The 13,790-nt window shown below is 40.3% G+C and overlaps 1 protein-coding gene across 2 annotated transcripts in view; it reads right to left on the bottom strand.

Moving 5' to 3' along the window:
• The window catches only part of OTUD7A (OTU deubiquitinase 7A), a 287,564-nt gene that overhangs the window by 95,792 nt on the left and 177,982 nt on the right, over positions 1-13,790 (bottom strand). For both annotated transcript variants that reach the window (XM_058666537.1, XM_058666538.1), the window contains exons 4-5: positions 7,462-7,553; positions 5,476-5,630 (exon numbers count right to left, since the gene is read on the bottom strand). In XM_058666537.1, the coding sequence (XP_058522520.1) occupies positions 5,476-5,626 (151 nt within the window). In that variant the 5' untranslated portion in view covers positions 5,627-5,630; positions 7,462-7,553. The remainder of the gene's footprint in view (positions 1-5,475; positions 5,631-7,461; positions 7,554-13,790) is intronic.

Raw genomic sequence — 13,790 nt, 5'->3', positions numbered from 1 at the left:
TAAAAAAAGAAAAGCTCATTGATTTTCATTCTATCTTCTGCTGTGTGAACTCCAGTATGGTGTGGTCAGTGTGCCATGGTAGGGTGAATAAAACCTCAACGCACCAAAGTTGGCTGGAGGACTGAGGGAACTTGTCCACGCATCCAAAACTACTGAAATACTAAGGCATCAGGACTGGGGGAAGCAATCTCTTCAAGCTGTTTATGAATTCTTGGGTTCAACCCTGAGCTGCATGCGTGTAGATCTGAGCCTAATCAAGTTTAATAAACTCTGAATACTGTCACAGGGTATAGGTCACCGCCAAAGTCCAGACTGGTCACAAGATGGCAAAAAGTAAGACAAAATCCAATACCTAGACTTCTGAAAGACTTAACCTTGGAATCACAATCCAGAGTTCCAGGGCCTTCTGGAACTTGGAAGCCTGATTTCATCTAGGGTGCTTATCTCCCAAGATAAGCATAACAACATTTGCTTAACAATGACCAGAGTCTCATAATATCAAAGTGCTTAGGATATAATCCTAGTTATTTAGCATAACAAACAAACATAAAAATCCTTAGAGAAATGTCAACAGCTGCTTTGGGGATGAAGCAGACTTTGGAATTATTTGACAAAGACTTTAAAATAGTTGTTATGAATATTTTCCCATAAGTGAGACAGAATAATCTTGAAAAACACAGAATGTCTCAGTGAAGAAACCAAAGATACAAACAAGAACCAAGCAGTGAGAAGCGGCTGAAACAGTGACTTTCTAAGAGAAGGCAATGTAATATAGTCCATTAATAGTTTATAGAGAAAAAAAACCTACTTCACTACAGGATTAATGATACAGGAAGTACACAGAAAATAAATCTATCTATCCATGATAAACTCAGAACAAGCTTACAAAGTCATTTCCTGGGGCCACCACCGTGGTGTAGTGGGTGAAGCCGCCATCTGTGACACAGGCATCCACTCTAAGTGTGGGTTTGAGTCCTGGCTGCTGTACTTCCGATCCAGCTCCCTGCTAGTGTGTTTGGGAAAGCAGTGGAAGACAGCCAGTTGTTTGGTTTGCTGAAACCCAAAAGACAGACCCAGAAGAAGCTCTGGGTTTCTGGTTTTGATCTGGCCCAGCTCTGGTTTCTGTGGCCATTTGGAAGGTCAACCAGTGGATGGAAGATCTCTCTTTCTCTTTCTCTCTCCTTCTTTCTCCATAATTCTATCTTTTAAATCAATAAAGTCTCAAAAAAAAAAAAAAGTAAATTTCCCCCATCTAATAAAGAGGCTCTACAATAACTTAATAGCGAACATTCCGCTTCATGGTGAAAGAATGAATGCTTCTTCTGAGATTACAAACAAGGCAAGGATGGATTTTTTTTCCTACCATTTCTGTCTGTTTCACTAGAAGGCCAAGGCAGTGAAAAAAGTCAAGAAAAATGAAAAGGCACATGATGGGAAAAAAAGAAACAAAACTGTACTTCTTAAAGACAACATAAGGGGCCGATGGTGTGGCAGGTTAAGCTGTTGATTGTGATATGCACATTCCACACTGCTCTGCTTTTGACTCAGGTTCCTGTTAATGTGCTTGGGATAACAGCAGGTGATGGCCCAAGCGTTTAGGCCCTGCCACTGCTCCAGCCTTCTGGAGAGTGAACCATTGGATAGAAGGTCTCTCTTTCTTTCTCTCTCATTCCAACACTGCCCCTTGTCATTTTGCCTTTCAAATAAATAAATACTCAAAGATAACATTTTTATTAGTGTAGAAAATCCCCACCCCACAATGCCTTAGAACAAGTAGCTGAACTTACCTTTAGCAAGATTTCAGGATACAAAATTAACATACAAAATTAATTCTATTTTTATACTAGCTGTGAAAAATAGAAGCTCAAGGTTTTAAAAACTACACATGTAGTAACTAAGGATTCTTAGAAATCTAAACAATGTAGTTATCTACTAAAAATCTATGTGTTAAACACTATAAAGTATTAATGAAAAAATTCAAAGAGGCTCTTAAGAAAAAGGAGTCCTGTGATATCTCAAGGATTGAAAGACTCAACATAGTTAAAATTCATTACAGAGCTAACATAATTTTAATCAAAATCCCAGCAGGATATTTTATAAGGTGATAAGGTGATCCTGAAATTTGTATAGAAAGGCAAAGAAATTAAAATGACTGAAATGCTTCTGAAAAACAAAGCCAATTTAAAGCAATCATGCTACTTGAGTTTAACATTCACTACAAAGCTAGAGTGATTGATAAGTGCAGTTTGGTAAAAGAATAAACATAATGTACAATGGAATAGAATCAGTGACAGGAAGTAGATTCCCTCAAAAGCTCTCAGTTGGTTTTTAACAAATGTGCAAAGCCAATTCACACTCAGTAGAGAAAGGATAATCTTGCAACAAACAGTGTTGAAACAACAGGACAACCAGTTGTTTTATATGTCTAAAAATGAATCTTGAGCTAAATCTCACGTTATTAAAAAATCAGCTCACAGTGGGCCACAACTCAATCTGCAAAACATCAAAGTCTTCTAGAATCACGTGGAGAACACCTTCTTGATCTGGAATTATGCAGAGGTGCTTACACACTTCACTCAAAGCAGGATCCTTAAATAAATAGTTGATAATTTGGACTGCATCAAAACCAAAAGCTTTTGCTCCACAAAAATCGCCATTAAAAAGAATGGAAAGTCAAGCATACTGGAAGAAAATATTTGCAAATCACATATGTGACAAATGACTTGTACTCAGAATAAACATAGAACTCTCAAAAGTCAAGCATAGAACAAATAACTCACTTTGAAACAGCACAAAGCTTGAACAGATGTTTCACAAAAGAGAACACACAGGGCGAAAGCAACACGAAAGAAATTTCAACATCATTAGTCATTCAGGAAATGAAAACTAATGCCACAAAGAAATACCACCATACAAAGGATTTCAAAAAGTCTGTGGAAAATGGAATTAAATGATGAGTTTATTTTGGTGCTAAAATGTTTTGAAAGCTATGCATATTTTTTTAAAATAATACACATTTTTCATGAACTTTCAGCAGACACATCCTACACCTATTACAATGGCTAGAACTGAAGAGAAAAAAAGTAAAAGGAACAAAATACCAAATGCTGGTGAGGATGTGAAGAGCTGAGGCCCCAGGTGTTGCTGTTGGGAATGCAAAATGGTGTATGCCCTCTGGGAAACAGTAGGTAGTTTCTTATAAAGTGAAACAGAATACTGATCACTGGAAACAGGACACCGTCTCTGTTTATTCTAGTGAAATTGAAGCTACAGTAACAACAGCAGCAGAAACAAACCTGATCCTAAATGCCTGTGCACGCGGTTGACAACTGTGAAAGACTGGGAATGACTGAAATGCTCTTTCACAGAAGACTGAACAAACAGGCTCCATGCAATCCATAAAATGGGTTCTGTTCCCCCAGGACAAACAAACGATTGAGACACTATTTGGGTGAATGGCACAAGAATCCTGCAGGGTGAAAAGAAGCCAGCTTTAAAGTTTTGGCTCTGCAGGCAATCAGATGACTGCACTGACCTGACATTCTTGGAAGCAGATAAACACAAGTAACAGACAACCAGGCAGTGGTTGCCACTGGCTAGGGTGGGGAGGGCGCAATTTCCCAAGGAGCACAGGGAGTATGTGGAGGTGAGGAAGTGCTTCCATCTCCTGACGGCAGTGGTGATGAGACAAACCTACACATGCATCCAAAGGCACACCTATGCCAAAACGTCCGCTTTTCTGTATTAAAATTTTAAAAACAAAATTAAGAAAAAATTGATAATACTTGCCTCCCATTTAAAACTGTCTGGAAACCACTAACAATGCCTGTACTAGTGACAATATCAGCAACCACAAGCATTGTGTTCTGTTATTCTGAGATCCTGTATGTGCCATTCCCTTCAGGAATCTTATCATAATTTCTAATAACTGCAACCGCCCTGTAAAGTTGGTTTGGCTAAATTTACAGAAAACTCAGGTGAACAGAAGAAAACAGTAAATGGGTGAGTTTGATCTTGAACCCCACTCACTGCCAGTCTCAACCTATTTCTCCACCCTGCTGGTCATTAAATTAACAAGGCAGGGGAAACAGGCAGGAATACACAGAATCTGAAGAGCGGGAGGTGGGTATCTCATTTGGCTCTCATATACCGAGAAACGTGTCTAAGCACCTTTCTTTTTTTTTTTATTTTTTTATTTTTAACTCATGAATTATATTGTATTATGTGACACAGTTTCATAGGTACTTGGATTCTCCCCACCCCTCCCTAAGCACCTTTCATTTTAAACCTTGAGTTTGAATTTCTGGACAATTGAAGGAAATTTTAAAACTATGTTCTTGCCACTGTTTTTTCTAATCCTCTAACGGGTGGAGGATTTTTTCTTCTTTTCTTTAAAGATTTATTACTATTACTATTATTATTATTTGGAAAGGTAGAGTTATACAGAGAGAGACATACACACACATACACACACACACATTTGGGTCGCTCCCCAAATGGCTACAGCTCCATCTGGGTCTCTAGTGTGAGTGTAAAGGCCCAAGGAACATGGGTCATCTTCCTCTGCTTTCCCAGTGCATTAACAAAAGAGCTGGATTGGAAGTGGAGCAGCTGGGACTTGAACAGATATGGGTTATTGGTATTGCAGGTGGCAGCTTTATCAATTATGCCACAATGTTGGCCCCAGTTCCTAATTTTCCATAGGGCTGAAAAGATATTTTTGTTTGCACAGTGTCTTATTCTCCCCATATGACAAACAATAATGTGACTTAGGATCCCTGAAGCATTTACTAACTCTACAAATGGCAGTCTATGCATTTGAAGCCAAGAATCATTATAATACATTTCCCCTCACATACCTGATGGTTATAGAAAGGTGTAACAGACTCTTCCCTCATCTCCTTGTCATCACCATCATCAAAATAATTTACTAAATAAAAGTACTCATTGTAAAAACTTTAATTTTTGCTTCATTAAATATACCTGAACCAAACATCATATGGACAGTGCACACTTCTCATGTAGCAAGTGAAATGTTTTTGAAAAGACTGAAAATGAATTTTGTCTTCTTTCTTATTAATTATCTCCAATTACTTTACTGGATACTCAGCTATTTCATTTCCACTAAAAACTTTATCCTTATGTATTTTTATGTCAGGACAGAAGATGAGGTCTCATATAAATTTATTTTCTTGAATTTTTTGTTATTTGCTCTATTAAATATAGCTTCTTAAAAATCATTACTGTTAAGCCTTGACTCAGTATCTGTAGGACTTAACACATAATAAAGTCTATTTAATTACTTACTCATTTTTACTATAGAGATTTGGGCAGTCTATTCCACACTCAAAACAAAAGTCAGAAATAATTTCATTTTCTCCTACTCTGAAATGGGCCAAATACTGAGTACTACTGTTGTCAGGAAATGGGGTCTTCTAGGCAGGTGGGGTGGGGGGTAGGAGGGAGTATGCTCACCTTCCAGCAGGTCTCTGGCCAGACCAGGTTCTGCCCCTGTGGACCGAACAAAGTCTGACAGGACTGCGTCCATATCAAGAGTCATAGGATCATGTAGAAGTGCTGCCCAGCACTCAGCCGAGGTGGGGTTTGGAAGCAGACTAGAAACCATCCATCTGTGGGAAAGAAGAGAAAAGGCATCTCACCGATGATGCAGATGAATAAATGAGACCTGACAGAGGAAATGCATCATTGCCACCTGTGGCTACACAACTGGCTTGGGAGAACTTCCTTATTCTTCATGGAAGATACTGTGCCATAAAAATCAAACCAAAATGTCATTCCTCCACACATGCCAAAAAGGACTAAGAATGCCATGGTCAAAACATCTGTGATTCCTAAAAATCGTAGGTTGAAATCTGACTCTCATGATGATGGTGTTAAGGGATGGGATTTTTGGTGATTAGATCACAGGGTGAGGGGTCCTGAGGAATGAGACTTGATGCCCTGATAACAGTAGCCTGAGGCAGACCTCCTGCTCCTTCTCTACTGAACAGAGTGAATGGTGCCATCTATGAGGTTGGAAGTGGACCTCAACAAGAACCCAAATCTACTGGTACTATCATCTTAGACCACTCAGCCTCTACAACTGTGAGACATATATTTCAGCTACTTGGAAGCCACCTAGTTTAAGGTATTTTGTGACAGCAGGCTGTTCAGTCTAAAGCAAGTTTCCATTAGTATTTCTAATACCTTTTGCTTTAAATTCTCTTAATTCTAATAATAACTGGAGTGCATGTGTGCGTGTTTATGTGTGTGTTTTGGGGGAGATAAACAAGAATATTTAAAAACCCCAAATACTGCAATACCTTAGACTATTTAGATTGATTTGGAGTCATTCAATTTCTAATCCTCTTTCAGATTATAGATATGTTACATTTTCATGAAGTAATTGCATTATCCACCATATCCAAATGTTGCTCTCATTAACATGCCATCCCATCAATCTCAGACCCGATCCTTCCTCCAGCTCTTAAGAAAAACTCTAGGCCAATTCGTTGAATGAAATCCAAATTTGCTGAAAGTGATGACTAAACTATTTGCTATCTCTCTAAGAGTTGTCATATTCACAATGACAATCTGTCAAAATTTATTAGGAAGCCAAATTTCCTAGGAAGAAAAATCTCAGTCAGAAAGCTGCAATGGACATCTGGCAACTTGACCCTATGCTGACAATGGCAGCAACTGTTGGGGAAAAGCAAACATCACATCACATGTGGGAATGACTCACTTTAGTGAACCCATTCTGGGGTCACTGGGCTGAGTCATGGTTGATCAAACGCAAATGCCAGCTTGTGTTGGCAAAAATAAGGGACAAGCAAATTACAGCCTATGGGCCTAATGTAGTCTATCACTGGTTCTGGTAAAAAAAAAAAACAAAAACTTATTAGAACACAGCCGTACCCATTCATGTACCTATTGTCTATGGCTGCTAGTGCACACGACTGAGTTGAACTATAAAAATACGTCATAAGACCTGCAAAACCAAAAAGATTGGTTGCCTGGACATTTCTGAAAAGTTTGCTGAACCCAGTACAGATGAGGATACTTTTTTTTTTTACCAGCAAGGAGGTAAGTGATTTTACAGACTAGGCAGTGTGTTTAATGCCTTTGCCAGTGAGGGCAGACTGTTTTTTCATAGTCACCATAGAGATCTGTGTGCTTAGTGCTTGTGTTTTAGAGGTGGGCTTGTAGGCCTAGCCTGGGCACCAGCTCCAACTCTGACTGGCTGTGGTGTGTGCTTCACCTCTCTGTGCCCACATGCGTTTCTACACAAATAGAGAAACAAGCTCATGTAACTCGGCAAACTGAGGCTAGGAGTACTGAGTGTCTCAGACACAGTGATCTGTAACCTTAGGCAATTGGATTATGATGGCATTTGGTTGTACAAGGTCCTATGTGGGTACAATTTTGGTTCATGTGGCTAGAAACAGGAAAATGTTTAACCTGATGTTTATGGAACCCGTTAGGAAACTGTCTTCTTCCTTCTCTCCATGCACCGGAACCTGGGCTGGGAGAAGGTCTTCCGTTGCTGCTACCTGGGGGATAAACGGGAGAATAAGAGCTCGTCACTTTCTGTACCCTCAGACTGAGGTCCCAGTGTGCTTCCTACTGGGCAAGGCACTCCCTCTGCCTTCCTGGGCCCTACAGGCACTTGCCAGCTAGCTGGGCATCAACTTCCACATGCAGGGGGCTTACAGAAGTTGCATCTCAAGTTTTTTTTTCAATTTAGTAACTCCTTACATGCCAATGAGAATCATGTTTACAGAATAGTTATTTTTAAACCTTATTATATTGTCAACACAATAATTTCAGCTATTATGGTAAAATATACAAAACATGAAAATGACTATTTCAGCCACTTATAGGTGTACAGCCCAGTGATTTGAAAATGCACCCACTTCCTTCTCCAGAACCTTTTCATCTTCCACAACTGGAATTCTGCATCTACTAAGCACTAACTCCCTCTCTCCTCAGCCTCTGACCACAACTCTACTTTCTGTTTCCATGAGTTTGACTCCTCTAGGTACGTCCAGGTATCTCTAGGTAAGTGGAACCATGCAGGGTTTATCCTTTTGTCACTGGCTTATCTCACTTATCATGAGGTCCTGGCATTAATGTTGCAGCATGTGCTAGATCTTCCTATTCCTTTTAAGGTTGAATAATGTTCTATTGTATGGACAGACCACATTTTGTTAATCTATGCATCCACTGCAATCTCAGTCGTTTTATACGCATACCAGGTTGATAGGCTTTCAACTTGACAAATGATCATCAGTGTAAGAGCCATTTGTGTCCCCATCTCCTCCACTACATTTTGTCCTTAACACAGAGATGGTATGTAGGCTTAAAATGATGTATGTATGTGTCTCTGTGTGTATATGCATGTCTCTCTGTGTGTGGCAAGAAGCTACTGTAAATTTCAGACTCGAGACTTTTTAAATCTAATATGGCCACAACTTAGATTTCATAGTCATGCCCAATGGTGTTGTGGGCAGAGCTGGGTCAGGATGCACCTGGTTGCCCTTTCCCAGGGCCACTCCATCTGAAGTCCACTGCTGAGCCTTTGACCTGCCCTTCCTGAGCCAAGGCACTCCCTGACTGGCTGATATCACCAGGCTTGGGCTGGCTGAGTTTCAGCTCTGTTCACCTAGCATAAAGGCACAGAGCCTTTAGATGTCCCTTAGCCACTCTGGGGAATGGTTACGTCAGGCTCTCCTCATTGTGACAGGACCTCACTGTGCTTAGGACAGGCAGTGCAGTGAAACAGCCTCCTGGGACCAAAACAGCAATGCCAGCTTACTGTGTGACCATGGCCGTGCTATTTCATCTCTGTACACCTCAGTTTCCTCATCAGTAGAACAATAACAGTAATACTACCTTATAGTTATTATGAAATGTAAGAAATTAGTGCATGAATGCACTGGCATAGAGTACCTGTAGACGTGGTCCCCAACTCTGTCCTTGCCTTCCCAGGTCTCTACCTAGAAGCAGAACTGCTGCCCCCATAACACTGAGTGACAGGCCGCCATCACTGGGGACCCAAATGCTGCCTCAGTGTCCTCGGCAGATAGGCAGGAAGCAATGCCAGTGAGTGTAGAACTTGAATACAGGACGACATGAATTCTAGCCAAGAATGCCAGGTGCACGAAACTCCCTGATGTACTGATGCTCAAACATGGGCAGGAAAGTCTGCACATCTTCCCTGTACCTTCTCTCTGGCTCTGCTTTAGTGCCAAATGTGGGGCAGAGGATGGGGTGACCAACAAATGCACAATGGGTGGCTGATGGAAAGCCTTGGGAAGGGAGGTCAGAAGCCCATCAGAGCCTCAGTCCCCTTCCTGCAAAATACAGGCGCTGGCAGGTGAGCAAAGAAAATTTCTGTGTTTGTTATGGCTTTGTAAAATTCTGAGACAGGCAAGTGCATTAAAAACCGGTAATGAAAACTGATAAAAAACAAAACACAAATTCATCTCTGCCTTTTATTTCTACATATCCATGGATCTGCCCTTCTCTGGATTCTTAGAGGTCTTGAGAAAAAAGACAACAGAAATGGGTTTCGTCCGAGGGCACACTGGCTAAAAATTCTTACCTTGCATGTGTTAGGGGAGTAACCAGCGGTGGCACAAACCAGGCTTGGGCCACAGACCACCACTTTGACAAAGGCAACCAGGTCCTTCTGTCAGTCATGTTTGTGTATGAGAATCAGTATACATGTCCTAAGACCAGGATACCTGGAAGGCACCATCCTAAACTCAGTTTGCTGCATAACTTTCATATTTTTGGGTGGTTCTTTTTATTATCCACCTTTACATGTGAGGGTACTTGAAGCTTTGGGAAGAGAAGAGACTAGCCCCAGACCGTGGGACACACACAGATGTACCTGGGCATATACATGCTACGCTCCTCATTTGTCTCACTTCTGTTTCAGCAGAGTTCAGGTAAAACATGTCTGCATTATATTTGCCTGCAGATCTTATAGCCAGCAAGAGGAAGGTGATGTGGGGTTGTGTGTGTGGAGACAGACTGCAAGTTAAGGGCAGTGGCTTGCAGCCTGACCACTTGGGGAAGATTAAAGATCAGGGAGCCTCTTGTCCACTCAGAGCAGCAGACTGACCATCAAGGCCTTGTATGTAGCATCGCCCCCATAGAGGTCCATGAGCCTGAGGTCTTTGGTTTACTCTGGTCTCTTCTACTCTCCAGGTTTCACAGTGTGTGGCCCATAGCAGGGCCCGGGCCACACAGGTGAAATAGATATGGCACCTGTCAAACGTAAGGAAGTAAAGAGAAACAGAATTTTAATGACTCTGAAAAATGAGTGCAAAAAAAAAAAAAGGGCAAGATCAGCTTGACATTCTGCCTTTTGCCTCAGACTCTGCAGTCTTGGGGAGCCCTGTTGGGAATATATGTCACAGCTGGAGTGACTGACACCATGACAGGGCCAGCCCAGGTCAAAGTGATACAAGGGTGGAGCAGGAACTTGCCACATGTATCTTATGATGCAACTCGGTGGACACAGGTACCAGGGCACAGAGGAGAGAACCGGTGTAGGGTTGAGTCAAAGACCTGGCTGGGTTGAATGCTCACAATGTCCTGGCCTCATGACTCCACTTTTCATCTGAACAACGATGACATTAAAGACCCTGCCTTTTACTTGCTGTGAGGATGAAATGAGATGATAAAGACCACACACTATTATTATATTACCAATGTCACTTCAAACACCTGTGCAACTGCATTATTTTGGCATTGACAAACTGTCCTCTATCACCCAGGCATGTCTACATGGATATTTCAAGAGGCTTGAGGAAAAATGGAGTTAAAATATAGGCTTATTTTGACACAAAACATTTTTGAAAATGATACATAGATTTTTCAACTTTTTGAGACTCCTTTCACCTTTTCATTGTGAATGATCAATCTTGTGAGGAAACCCACTCTGATGAGGAGCGCACTATGGGGTTTAGTGACTGTCCTAGCTCAGATATCAATACCTGGTTTTCCAGGAGTCTATATGGTCCATCCTTTGCCAACTGCCATTGTGACTTGGCAAGTGCATTGAACCTGGGGACACATAAGTCTGTGGATATCGTTATAGTCACATGCTTCTTCCAGGGCATTTCCATTGCTCAGAGGAAAGTTAGGAGAATCCAATGTCTTTTATAATTTTTTTTTTTAAAAATCTATTTATTTTATTATTTTGTGATATGGTTTTGTGGGCTCTGGGATTTCCCTTCCCTCCTCTCCAAACCTCTACCACACCACTGATTTCCTCAATATCATTACAATAGTTCAGTCCTTCACAATCAGTCATAAGTCTGCAATTCTGCTATTCAAGTACATCTGGCACCATAGCTATGGACAGTGGCAGACAATGCAGCATCCTACTGTCAAGATACATTTGTTTCACTGGGAGTCCATCTTTGATTTGAAAGCAGAGATGCATTGTATCCCCACATTTGTATGTGATGGTCTCTATTACACAGCTATTATACATCTCCTTAAATGAAAAGCCATATGACAAAATCAACAACAGGAAGAAAAACCAGAAAATTAACAACAACATGAAGTTAAATAAGATGCTACTGAATGATCAATGTATCACTGAAGAAATGAAAAGGAAAATAAAAAACCTTATTGAAGCAAATGATGCTGCTGGGTGGCCTATGAGTCAATGAAAACATTAATGTGAAAAAGCAGGAAATGACAAAAAAAAGCAAACCTCCTGAGATGTAGCAAAAACAGTATTGAAACAGCTATTCATCTTATATTTTGCATAAAGGTTGCCTTATGTTAGACAGAACATATGATATTTGTCCTTTTGGGACTGACTTGTTTCACTGAGCACAATGGTCTCTAGTTGGACTATTTGGTTACAAATAGTAGAATTTCATCTTTTAACAGTAGAGTAGTATTCCATGGAGTAGATGTACCACAAATTCTTTATCCACTCCTCTTTTGATGGGCATCTGGGTTGTCTTCATGTTTTTGCTATTGTAGATTGTGCTGCTATGAATATAGGACTACAGATCCCTTTCTCATACACAGATTCCATTTCCTTTGGATATATTCCCAGAAGTGCAATAGCTGGGTCATATAAAATCAATTTTCAGTTCTTTTAGCACTCTTCATACTGACTTCCATAGTGGTTGTACTGGCCTACACTCCCACCAACAGTGAAGGAGGGTATTATTCTCCCCACATCCATGCCAGCAGGTGTTGTAAGTGGAGTTCTGAATGTAGGCCAATGTCCCTGGAGTTAGGTGGCACCTCAATGTGGATTTCATTTGTATTTCTCTGATAGCTTAGAGAACCTGAGCATTTTTTCATGTCTATTAGGCCTTTGAATTTGTTCTTTTGAAAAATGTTGATTTCCTTTGCCCATTTCCTTACTGGGTTTATTTGTCTTGCTGTTACATTGAGTTACAGAAACTCTTTGTAAATCCTGGATATTGGCTATCTCTGTCTGTTGTGCAATATACAAAGATTTTCTCCCATTCTGTTGGTTGCTGCTTCACTTTGTTAATTGTTTCCTTTGCTGTACAGAAGATTCTCAGCTTGATGAAGTACAATTTCCTTATTTTGGCTTTTACTGTGCTTTTGGTGACTTTTCTAAGAAGTCTTTCCTAATTCCCATATCCTGCAGAGGGTTTCCTATGTTTTCCTCTAATAGTTTGATGGTTTCTGGGTGCAGCTTTAGGTCCTTGATCCACTTAGAGCTGCTTTTTTTTTATATGGCGATAGGATCCCACCTTTCCTGCTCTTACCTCTGCAGGCTGCTATCCAATTGCCCCAAGAACATTTGTTGAAGAGACCAGGCTTTTCTCCTGCATTATTTCCAGCTCTCTTGTCGAAGATTAGCTGGCAGTACATGTATGTGCTCACTTCTGGAGTTTCTATTCTGTTCCACTGATTTCTCTATTTCTGTACCAGTACCATACTGTTTTAATGACCACAGATCTATAGTATTTCTTGGGGTCCAGAGTTGTGATTCCTCATGCTTGATTTTTATTCTTCATGGATAGCTTTGGTTATTCATGGTCTCTTGTGTTTCCAGATGAACTTTTGTATCATCTTTTCTATTTCTGAGAAAAATGTTGTTGGGATTGCGTTGAATTTGATAATATGGTCATTTTGATGATGTTAATCCTGCCAATCCAGGAACATGGTAAGTTTCCCCATTTTCAATGTCTTTTTCTATATCTTTTAAAATAGTTTTCATTATAGAAATCTTCCACATATTTAGTAGTTTAATTCCTAGGTATTTAAGATTCCTCTCCACTATTTTAAAGGGGAATGTACTTACAATTTCTTTCTCAGCCATGGAATTATTTGTGTACACTAGTGCCATCCATTTGTGTTCATTAATTTTGTATCCTGCTACCTTGCCAAAGTCTGTTATGAGTTCCAAAAGTCTCCTGATTTAATCTTTTGGTTCTCTTATGTAGAGAATCATGTCATCAGCAAACAGGGATAATTTTAATTTCTCAGTTTCAACTTGAATTCCTTTAATTTGCTTTTCTTGCCTACTAGTTCTGGCAAGGACTTCCAATACTATATGGAAGAGTAGTGGTGACAGTGGACATCCCTGTCTAGTTCCAGATTTTAGTGGAAAAGCTTCCAGTCTTTCCCCATTTAGTACGATGCTGGCATTGGGTTTTACATAAATTGCTTTGATTGTGTTATAGAATGTTTCTTCTGTGCCTATCTTGCTTAAGGTTTTCAGCATGAAGTGGTGTTGGATTTTATCAAATGCCTTCTCTGCATCTATTCAG

This window comes from Ochotona princeps, chromosome 6 (assembly GCF_030435755.1).
Source record: "Ochotona princeps isolate mOchPri1 chromosome 6, mOchPri1.hap1, whole genome shotgun sequence".
Lineage (NCBI taxonomy): Eukaryota > Metazoa > Chordata > Mammalia > Lagomorpha > Ochotonidae > Ochotona > Ochotona princeps.
The sequence above is the reverse complement of the archived record's forward strand: the minus strand, read 5'-3'. Positions and strand labels throughout refer to the sequence as shown.